Consider the following 12,168-nt stretch of genomic DNA (forward strand, 5'->3'; position numbering starts at 1 on the left):
GACCCTACAGAACAAAGCAGAACTGCCTCATAGGGTTTCCAAGGCTGTAAACTTTACAGAAGCAGACTGCCACATCCTTCTCCTGTAGAGCAGCTGGTGGGTTTGAACCGCTTACCTTTTGGTCAACAGTGGGGCGCATTAACCACTGTACCACCAGAGCTCCGTAACAGTGACTTAGGATCAAGAAAATATACTCAAAACAACTAAATGCTCAACAGGAGGAGAAGCCTTACAATGAAATATCATAGTCATTAAAAAATCAAATTTCAAAGAATATTAATAATAGTGATAATGATACAATAATTAAAAAGTAAGATGCAACACCGTATGAATAATATTCTAATTTTGTAAAAAAAGAAATATGGATGCATGCCCACGTGTGCACACAGATGAAGATTCATGCAATGGAAGAGCATAATACCCAATGTTAACATCTCATGATGATGGGATTATGGGTAGTGTTAAAATTTACCCCATCACTTTCCAATATTCTAAGTTTTCTAATGAGCATATATGATTTTAAATCAAATTATTTTAAAAAATCTCTCAGCTCTTGACCTATCATTCCCATGAACTATGTATTCATTGCATGTAAGTCAGAATTGACTTGATGGCAATGGGTAATGGGTAACAGTATTCTAAGAATATTTACTTGAGTATGTCCTTGACAGTACAGAGCTAAGCATAATTTAAAAAATAAACTTGTACTTTTACTATTTGGGAAAAGTCATATTATGTTACTGATAACAATTTATTACCTTTTTCTTTATTTATAAATATCCAGCTTACGAAAAGCTTAAAATGAAAACTCTGCTTTTTTTGTTGCTTTTAAAATAGTTTATGCATGTCTTTGGTCTCAGGCTTCTGAATCATCTTATTTTAGTCTGCTATTTAGTGGAGCACTAAATATGATAAAAATGGCAGTAAGGAAGATATAGCCCCTCTTTAAAATAACTTTTTTTAAAAAGAAGAATAGATTTGTATCAAGAAAAAAAAATGTGCAAAGATCTAGCTGTAGATTTTTGAAGTGGAATCCTTGAAAATGTTCCTATAACAAAGGATCAGCTCAAGACTGTAAAAAGAATACAAACAGAATTGGGGTTTCTGAAAAGGAGGATCCAGAAAAAATATATTAAGACTGAAACAGAATATAAACTCCAACTGATGAACTTATATAGAATAAATAAAGGAGAAGAGTAGAATATACAGAACAAACAAAAAGTGCAAAGACCTAGGTATAGATCTTTGACATGGAGGCCTCAGAAACAGCCCTATAGCAAAAAAGGTCAGTGTAAGAGTGTAAAAGGGATTTAAAAAAATTAGAGTTACTGACTAGGGAAGTGCAAATAAACAGTAAACATATGAAGTAGATTATAAGCACCAGTTAATAAATTTATATAATAAATAAAGTGAAAGAGTGGAGTACCAATGGCAGAACATTTTCCTTAGCAGGTAAAAGTGGAAAAGGCTTTAGGGAAAAGAAAAGGATAAAGATTAACTTACAAATGTAACTAGCTTCTCACCATACACCCCACGGGACAAAACGTCCTATTTAATTTCATTTTCAAAACAGGGAAATAAGCACCTGCTTCAGAACATTACTATGAAGTCCACACATTCCTGGTCTTGTTACATAATTCTTCTTTGTATTATTAAACTTCATTAACGAAACATAATTTTACCAAAGATGATCACAGTTGTTGAAATACTAAAGATTGCTTATTTGTTTCTCCTTTGCAAGCAGCATATTAAATTCTCCAACAGATGACCAACCATTTACACAGGCTGACTACCATGGTTGGCTATAAATCCCCTTACCCTGCAATTAGTTCTGAGATCTTTTCTCTTTCAGACTGTAATCTACCTGAAAATGTAATACCTGAGGCTCAGTGTAGAAATGGGAAACTTGGAGATTTTACACAAGGCTAAAAGCAAGATAATATAGCTGAGAAGATTTTACTACTGAAATCCTCCCTCGTAAGCACTCCCTAGGAGTCCCTGGATAGTGCGATATGGTTAACCGCTCGACTACCAGCCGAAAGGTTGGAGGTTGGAATCCACCCTCTGGGACGTCAGAAGACAGGCCTGACAATCTGCTTCCAAAAGGGCCCAGCCTTGAAAACCCTCTGTGGCAGTTCTACTCTGCACACATGGGGTCATCATTTGTAGGAACTGACTTGGTGGCAACTAAAAACAACAAGTACTCCCTACTCCAGTCCTGCTTTATTTATGTCTAACTTATCACTATCTGACATGCTACTTGTTTTATATACTAAGTTTCTTTGTTGTTTTCTTGCACCTGAAAGCAGGGTTTTTATTGTTTTGTTCATTGCTAAACTCCCAGTGAATAGTATAATGCCTAGCAATATAGCAGGAGTTCTTTAAATATCTTCCAAATGAATGAATGGGCAATATAATGCTATCAAAAGGAAATTAAAACAATTAAAATTAATAGTTTACTCACATCAATGTGACTCCAACAATGAAGATACTTTACAAACATAAAAAAATGAACAAATTGATGAATAATCTGGTCTGATGGAAAAATCTCATCCATTTCTGAAAAACAGAACACTGGATCTACTATCATAACCTGGAAAGTTGAACTGCCACAATGGTCAACATCTCTTAGCACATTTTTAAGTAAACTGTTTATAAAAGCAGGGACAGCTCTTCACCTAAGGGTTAAAGTCTGCAAATTAATTAAGGTAACTAAGGTAAAAATTTCAGGTATTAGCTATTTACTTCTGCCTTGGAAGTGGCATATTAAATTTTTTCTTACAGCCTTCCCTCCCAAGACTTCAATACAAACACTTGCATTATCTACAAGATGCAACCATTTCTTCTGTCCCACAACTCTTTCACCTGTCTAGTGATTCATCCTCCATATACTGTCTTCATTATAGTGAAGACAGCCTATTTAAATAAGAGTTCAACCAAGTTAAAGTTTGCTTTTTTTTAAAATCTACAATTCTTACTCTACAGTGTTCCTTTCCCAAATATTTAAAAGGATACTGGTACTGAAAGTTTTTCAGGCCTCCAAAGAGTCTTCATGAATGAGACACCATAAAAAAACATGCTATGGGATAAGGAGACCTGAGTTCTAATCCCATCTCTGCCACACATCAAGGCTCTGACTTCCAGCAGGATACAACAATAGCACCATCTACAGGGTTAGGCTATTTGATCTCAACCATTGCTTCAAAAGGGAAGATGGCTCCTAAGACTATCTCTTGCTTGCCAAAATATTACCTTATCTTTTACTCCCCTCTTAACAGAGTCTAGTTTAAGGCAGAGGTGAGATATCTGAGGGTTCTTTAGATTGGTGTGAAAGACTATTGCCAAACTCCCCTATGTTCAATGTTTTATGTTCTTCAAACTTTATTGGGGCTACGAAGTACAATTTTGAGCTCTGAAAGTAATAAAAGGCATGTGTCATACCCTGGTGTATAGACACATTAGAGTGACAGAGCCAGGCAGTATATGTAGTGTAATGGATAAGCTTTGGGCCACTGAATCAGTAGACATAGGTTTGAATCCTGGTTTCACCACTTCCTAGCTATGTGATCTTCGTGCAAGTTGCTGAATCTCTCTGAACCTCATTTACACAATGGGTATATAACAATACAGGTTTTACATATATTTATGTTTTATATATGGATACGCTTGTAACAAAGATTAATGAGACAATGTACTTAATGCAGACAACAAAGAAGCTAGCACAGAACCTGCTTAATAATGTTAATTATTATTATCAGCAGCATCACCTCCGTAGCTATCCCTCTCTTGGCACAAAGAAGCCTCCACTGGCAGTGAAAGTATACTTGAAAGCAAGAGAAAAGGGCTAGAAGGAAGGTAGTAACCACTTTAAATACACCAGTGGTGAAAATTTCCAGATATTTTGACTGAGACCTGTCAGGGGGTGGAGATTTAAAATTATAAATATAAGACTAAAAGGAAAAGAAACAGCAATGTATACAGTACTGTTTCCCCGAATTCACAGACACCAATTTTTTTTCCTTTGATGTGTCTGCTATTACCGTAACTTTCTCACATTTGGACCTAAATAAATCAATAATTCTGACACATTTCAGAAACATATTTAAACGAACATCTTCACGTAGTCATCCAGGAAAATGGCAAGGTCTTCATTCCTTTTAGGTTATTAAAAATATGACATTGACAGTACAACTTGAACACAAGGACACACAAATATTACCGCATATACATGCATCCTAAGAAATTCTGAATACCACAATACCTAGCTTAGCACAGTGTTTATTAAACTAAAAAATTCAAGCCTTTAAGATCACCAAGTAATGAGGGGAAAACAGGTGTTACCATCACATATTATAAAGACAATTTACCATGTCTGCTTTTTCCTTTACCAATAGAATCATGACAAACATCAGTAAAGAGCTAAGGACCAAAAATTCTGCAACCATATAGTTCAGTAGATCATCTGGAGGTAGAAACATCATACTTTCAAGTCATATTTCAAGAACCTTCCTATTACTTACTTATTTAGGTCAAAAGGCAAAATTCTTCCTTTCCTTATTCTCCTTACCGATTCTCCACTTGGCTTCTCAAAATTGGGGTGGCTCAGCACCCTTTCCATTCTGTGTACCCAGTCTCTTACTTTAGTCTTCTATTCCATTTCTTTGTCATTGCCTGGCTCCCTTTCACTTTCCTTCTCTGAGTCTCCTTAATAAGGAGATTACAGATGTTGTATAAGGTTAAAGTATATATTCAGGTCAGAAAACAGGCAAGCGGCTCCAACTTGTACAAGGCTTAATGGTTAAGAATGAACTAAATTCCAGAACTGCTGATTTCCAATGAAAAGCTTTTTCTTTCTAACTTACCATATTTCCCAATAATATCCTCCTTTGCTTCCTTTCTTATAGATCATTGTTTTATCATTCACTTGTTAATAAAACACTTGCATTACCTAAAATCAAGAATCCCCCTAAAACCAAATAACTGTTTTCAATTCCAATCATATTCAGATAGCTTCTGAATGGCATTATCTACCATCAAGAATAACAGGGTTTATTTTATAATTTTTTGTACTTGATAATAAGTGCAAAGATGGTAAAAGTTTATTTTTTTAAATTTCCATTAGAAAGTATTAACATTTATATTTAAACGGAGTCATTTAAAATGTGGCTATTGTGCACACTACTAGAAAAAAAGGCTATTAAAATCTCTAGCCTTTTGATTATCTTACGTAACAGAATTAAGTCAATATTCAGAATGTCAATCCATATTTCAAATGGATTAATTTGGTTTTTAAAAAGAGTAATCAGATGGAGAAGATGTTTAGTAGTTAAGCAGTTTTTTGTATTAGAGTTACAGAACAGTCCACTCTTCATTCATTTCTTCGACCAACTACTCAAGCGAAGAACATGCTTACTTGTTATTGGCTGGTCCTGTTGCCAAGACATCAGATTGTAACTTTGGAAAGAACCCTCGTTCATATTTGCCTTGACCAATTTTCATATCAAGTAGATGTGGGTGGATTGCTGTGTGATCCATCTTCATCAGTCGCTGCTCAATTGATTGGGCTAAAATTAAATTCATAACAAATAAGAGACATTTCATCAGCTAACCCTTAAAAAATAATGCTTCCTTCACTCATGCACCTACTGGGAACTCGATCTTTCCAATACTTGGAAAATAGATTTACAAAGGTTCTTCAGAAATCAGCATAATGTAAATATAAAATGGTTAATTTTATAACGGGTGATTAATTTTCATATTATTTTCTGCCTTTGTTAAAAGCAGGGATGCAGGGTTGAAAAATCCGTAATTTAGTACTGAAACCGTTTCCTACAGGTAGGGAATTCTATATTCTTAAATAAAATATGGTTCTAAGCACAACATTAAATAAAATGATGGCAAACCAAAATATTTTCAATGAGCTGAAAGACAATGTAAAGGAAAGGAAGAAATAAGCACAGTAGTCTTATTGCTTTATTTCTTTGTGCCAAGACCCATAAAATATTCATGCTTCTCCATTGATAAAAATAAAAAACTGTGTGAAGTGTATTACTTAACTTTTAGCAACAGTCACATTCTCATTAGTAGGAGTCTTTTAAGAGTGTTTATCAGATCAAGAGGGGTACTGCAGAGAAAGCTAAAATAAGCAGGCATTTAGAAAAAGGTCCAGAGAATAAGAAGCTGGTCTTTTAAAGAATAAAACAGGTTAAAGCTAAGACAGGAATTGCTCAATATTTCTATTTTAAAACCATATAAACTTAGGAATGTTGGAGGATGTCTCAAAAGGCCAAGAAACAGTTAACTATTTCTCTGATTTAAAAAAAAAAAAAAACTTGAGTGTTTTTATCAGCTGAATTTTCAAGAGAAAATAAATATTTGAGAAGACTAGGTCTTCAGTCCTTTGCCTAGAGATTTACTAAAAGGGAGAACAAGCAGTGATGATGGTTCTGTGATAAATAGAACACACAGTGGGAACTATTAATCTTGAAAATTCAGAAAAGTTAAAATGTATCCTATAAATATATCAAAGAAGGCATTAATGGTAGAATTCTTGCCTTCCATGTGGGAGACCTGGGTTCAGTGTTCAGCCAATGCGCCTCACACAGCCACCACACCTCCGTCAGTGGAGGTTTGTGTGCTGCTGTGATGCTGAACTCTAGTCGGGTCGCTCTGAGCTGGAATTTGACTCAACCACACACAACAGTAACAACAACATGGTGCTGAACAGGATTCAGTGAAGCTTCCAGGCCAAGACGGACTAGGAAGAAAGGCCTGGTGATCTACTTCTGAAAATCAGACTATGAAAACCCTATGGATCACAATGGTCCAATCTGCAACTTATCATGGGGACAGTACAGGACTGGGCGGTGTTTCATTTCACTGTGCACAGCGTTGCTATGAGTCAGGGGCTGACTCGACGGCCATTAACAACAGTAACAACATAAATATTTCACTGGATCAGTTTATTTAGTCCCTTTTCAATACCAATAGATTAATTCTGGTTATTCCCCATATATATTCCAAAAAACATTTTCCCCTCGAGGAAGGGTGTCTCTGTCCATGACATTCTTCCCTCTTATCAAAAGAACATGCTTAATAACCTCTTGTATCATATTAATGCTTCACCTAATCTAGCTGTCTTGTGTTCTTCCCAAGTTACTTGTCTGTGTTTAATGCAAGTATTTTCCCTCATTTCTCTTCATAACCCATATGAATTTATTTAAAAACTTCCTGAATTTCATTATATTTTTAACGTGTTTAACTTTTCTTGAAACATAGTCCATATGTTCACTGCTGGGCAAAAGAATGCCATGTTTTAATGTGAAATGTTAGTGGATTTTAAAATTTTCAGTGGATGTCCCTGGTTCTCTGTAACCCTACCTGTACTCTCTATGCTTCCTAATATTTTAAAAATAGCAGGTTTAGGCAAAATAATGTCTGGATTCACGGCAGAGAATTCTCTGAAGTCTCTGCTAATTTTATGTTCCCCAGAATACTACAAAATCCTCTCTCTGCCAATGAGTGCTTCTGTCTTCACCACTCATTGTGGTTTTTCTGTTGGATTAAAATGACAAAGATATTCATCTGATACTGAGTTTTTCTCCTCAGACTGGGAAGCTTTTTTTTTTTTTTAAAAAAAAAACATGATTCACAATGAATTATTCTGGGTTTACGTTTAAAATTGCCATAGGAAGCATAATGAAGCATTACTTTTCAGTTATACCCTCAGTAAATAAGGGACATTCAGAAATTATTAAATGCCTGCTTTGAGAGGTGAGGGGTCTATTGCTAGATTGTAAGGGTTTGTATCAATATTTATTTGTTGCAATTTGTAAGAAAAAAGAAACTCTGAATTACTATCAACTTGTCTTTCTGCATAGAAATCATAAGGTTCTGGTGCCACAATATCAACAGCAGATAGTCTCTGCCTAAAGAGTTCACCTGCAAACCAGATGTTTTCTGGTCACAGGCAAGACAAAGCAACAAAAGAAAAACAAAAAACACACACAATAAAAATCCAATGTCAACAACAAAAGCCGAATCTTTTCAGGTTAATTGGGGGCTGGGGGGGAGGGGGTTAGTTACCTAATAACTGCATCGTTAATGAGAGGTAGGCACAATCACAGGCAGTTACCTCTTCTTACTTAAAAAAAAAAGTTGTTGCTAAATTAAGCTCCCAGGTAGCCCAATCTCATTTTCATATATGTTAAATCTACTTCCAAAATACTATTACATAATTTCTGTAATGACAATGGGAGTACCAAACTCTGAGAGGCTGAAAGAAAATCCATTTTAACTGGCAAGATTTTCTGAAGGCACATACATAAAGAAATCAGTGTTTAGCACCATTTTAAATTGTCAGGAAAGAAGAGAAATTCTCTCAACAAGGTGTTACATTACTTACACGGCTATTAAAGCACTGGAAGTCATACTATTCTCTCAACAGGCACAGCGACTTTCATTCATTCAACTCTCTAAATTTCCAGAAACACAGGAAACTGCCACTTCCTGTCGGGGCTCCAAGGACATACTCTTATACGTGGGAATACAGGAACAAGGCAAAGCTTTAGAGTTATCAGCGATTTCTAAGGCTACATAAAAGACCTCATTTACATACTTCTTCCCTTAAATATGCTTAAACTACAGCATCATCACTCCCATGGCTTTGATCTATTTAAGTAAAGTGGGAAAGGCAAGCTAGCAACACAGGCAGAGCAAAGAAGCTCCACATTTGTTGCCTTCTTTTTCTCCGGAGGAAAAATTGCTCTCAGGTAGCTCCTGAATTTGAAGAGAAAGCAAACACAAGGAGAAAGTGATCAGGTGACAGATATCAGTGTACTCAGCAGTGAAAAGGTTAGGAACCAGGGAAAAATTTGTACAATTGTCTGCAATGATATATTTTACGTTTCTTTACTAAATGAGCAACTAACACGGTGTTAAGGCTTCAGAAGCTGAAATCAGACCTGGGTTCAACTCATGACTCTACTAATCACTAGCTATCCAACTGTAGACAAATTAAACTCTCAGTTTACTCAACTGTAAAACTAGGGCAGTGATAAAACAAAATAAAAGTTCAGTGTGCCTATATCCCATTGTTAAGATCAAACGTTAAAATACACGTTAAACACCTGACATAGTGTGTGACACTCAGTACTCAGTAAATGTTGAATTTGTTTTTTTTCTGAATTTTTTATTGATTGATTGTGCTTTAGGTGAAAGTTTATAGCTCAAGTTAATTTCTCACACAAAAATTTGTACACATAGTGTTACGTGACTCTAGTTGCAATCCCTATAATGTGACAGCACACTCTCTCTTTCCACCCCGGGTTTCCTGTTTCCATTCAACCAGCTCCTGTCCCCTTCTGCCTTCTCATTATGCCTCTGGACAGGAGCTGTTTAAAGTAAATGTTGAATATTAGTATGATTATTTATTTAAGGGTCTATATTATAACTGTCAGACAAGACTTGTCAGGACTCATATAATTCTCTGACGGAAAAACTGGTGTGAGGACTGAGGAAACTTTAATTTGAACAGAAGAATCCAGGGGTTTAATTTAAATAAAAGAAGCTATTATAATTAATGGTACCACTAAAGCAAATATATTGTTTGTGTCTGCTACTGTTTTAAGTATATAAATTAAGAGGCATCTCAGACTTACTATTTAAAATTAATACTTACCTTTTCTCGGATAAAGAGAGGTGAGATGTAAAAAGGCAACATGATAGAAATTAACATTTTTTTCCATTAAAGCGATAAATAAGACAACCTTCTAGTTATACTCCATTCAACTTATTATTGTTTTTCTTGTTCTAACTAATGAAGGGAGAGTACATCCTGGGTGGTGCAAATGGTTAGTGCACTCTGCTGCTAACTGAAAGGCTGGATTTGAGTCCAACCGGAGGGTATTTTGGAAAAAAAGCCTGGCAATTTACTTACTTCCCCAAAAACCAGCCACTGAAAACCCTATGGAGTACAGTTCTACCCTGACACATATGGCTTCGCCATGAGTCGGAGTTGACTCTACAGCGACTGACTTTTTAAACTAAGAAAGAGGAAAAGCCAAGTAGGAATGGGATGGACATTAACTACAGACACAGAAGGAAAGAAAACTACAGAAAGCATCCCTTGACAGGATTATTCATGAAGTCTAAAACTAAAAACTGATTTTGTGGTATATAAGGACAATAGTGTGTACAAAGAAATGATCGTGGATTTTAATTTAAAAAGGCATACAAATGTTACCTGCTTCTTTCAAAGTGCTGCATTTCTGATATATAGATGTCCGCATGGTGGGCGCCCTTACGTTATACAGTCTTATCTTCTCAATACGAGAGTCAAAGACCCGAAGCAAAGGATCTTTCTCTTCCCACTGAGACATAATCTTATTATCAATAAAGGTGGCAAACATCTGTGTTTCAATGAAGCGTGAAAGGAATGGTAGGTAAGGCTCAGGCTGGTCAGACAGAAAGGAAGCCTGTAATGAGACAATTAGGAAATTATTAGTGCAAAGAGACCATCTCAATACTATAGATCTGAAAATTATCTGTTGCTTAGGTTATTTTCTTTCATCTTTTAATCTTACAACAAAAAACTGACCCTTGACATTGAAAAATCCACTTTTTCTTTCTTATAAATTCACAGCATTTAGGTCACTTAGGTCTTCAGTACTGATCCTACCTTTCAAAACTGATTTACATTCTGATCCTCGTGACTATTATGTAGAAAAGAGGGCATCATTAATGAAAGACAGTAGGTAAACTGCTATACAATCATCAATCATCCACTTCACTTATCATTAAATTCTGATCCCTTTCCCCAGTGAGCTGTAATTTCTTCTGCTATTAGTCTATGCAATGTACCTCCAAACCATAGGCAGTGAGATCATTAACTGATACAATGATGATATGTACATTAGCAATAACCTGGAACAAACAAGCATGGCATTTGCGCTTATGGGTGAAATATTTTTGTTCTTTTTCCAGTTGGATGTTTTTCTAAGCCCCAACTCTGTTAGAAACTGATGTATAAATGTTAATTCAAGATCAAACTCTTCCCAGATCTGTACTGACACTGTAGTGTGGGCCTTAACAACTAAAAAGAGCATTGCCTGAGAAACCACAAGAAGCCTATAGAAAACGTGTACAAGCTGCACTCCCTGTTACCAGCTTGTCTTCTGCATGGAATAGTTCAGTAATTGTAATAAAAAGTGTTCACTTCTTTGCAATGTTATCCAGGTCCATATCTGTATTGGAATTCCAATCTCAGTTTGGTCGTAGCTGAAATTTAGAAGCGAATTACTATTTCAGTTGCTGGGTTGGTTTTGCTTTTCACTCTTTTCAGTAGATCCAGTGTGGCACTGGCCGGAAGGGGAAAGACGGAAAGATAAGCTCTCATATAAGACTACTGTCCTTAATATTCATCAGTTTCTTCCTAGCATATTTATTTGCAATTCTGAAATTTAGGAGGTCTTTTTAACTTCCTTACAGAAAACTCACTTACTCAATTTAAGTGCCTCCATAGTTCAGACGTATTTATACAAATCCAAAGGCTCACAGTAGTCTCAAGAAATGAGTTCATCTCTTCAAAAGGCATTTTACAGATAAATATAAATTTTACTTTTTGTAGAGAAAATAGCCCCCCCTCCACCTTTTTAAATGGTGGAATGCCTGGCTTTTTATATCCAGACCCCCATTGACCATATCTTTTAAGGTCAGCAAAGATTTGGCTTGCAAGACTAGCATATGACAGTCCTACAAATGTTCCTGGTAAAAAAAAAAATGAGATGATTACAATTCTTCTGGAATTCAACATGAAATTTTCATTTCTCCAGGGGTTATATAAAAAGAATTCCATTTATAGTTTGCAGCTACATAAAGATTAAGAAGGAGGAAAGTACCAGCTCTCAATTTAGATAAGAATTTGAATTGCCCCAAGGATAAATCAGGAGTGTATACAGATTAGTTCCAATGTAGACAGAAAAAAATAGAGGAAAATGGTTGTTTAACAAGAAAGAAACCTAAGAGCGGGACTACATTTGGAGAAGTGAAGGTTTTTTAATTTATTAAAGAAATTTTTTCAAACATAAAATTCATCAGAACTTAAATGCTCAAGGTAGTATATAGCCTCTGTCAGAGAAAATATCTGATGAATTCAGAAAATCTTTTCTA

At 35.6% G+C, this 12,168-nt stretch overlaps 1 protein-coding gene across 3 annotated transcripts in view; it reads right to left on the reverse strand.

Annotated features, from left to right (window-relative positions):
- DENND5B (DENN domain containing 5B) overlaps positions 1–12,168 on the reverse strand; it is a 221,741-nt gene that overhangs the window by 55,255 nt on the left and 154,318 nt on the right. For all 3 annotated transcript variants that reach the window (XR_002825205.1, XM_004383616.2, XM_004383615.3), the window contains 2 exons: positions 10,244–10,475; positions 5,414–5,564 (listed from right to left, as the gene is read on the reverse strand). Coding sequence is in view for 2 of the 3 variants with exons in the window: in XM_004383616.2 (XP_004383673.1) it covers positions 5,414–5,564; positions 10,244–10,475 (383 nt within the window). In the remaining variant the exon portion in view is untranslated. The remainder of the gene's footprint in view (positions 1–5,413; positions 5,565–10,243; positions 10,476–12,168) is intronic.

Source organism: Trichechus manatus, unplaced genomic scaffold (assembly GCF_000243295.1).
Source record: "Trichechus manatus latirostris isolate Lorelei unplaced genomic scaffold, TriManLat1.0 scaffold00112, whole genome shotgun sequence".
NCBI classification, from domain to species: domain Eukaryota; kingdom Metazoa; phylum Chordata; class Mammalia; order Sirenia; family Trichechidae; genus Trichechus; species Trichechus manatus.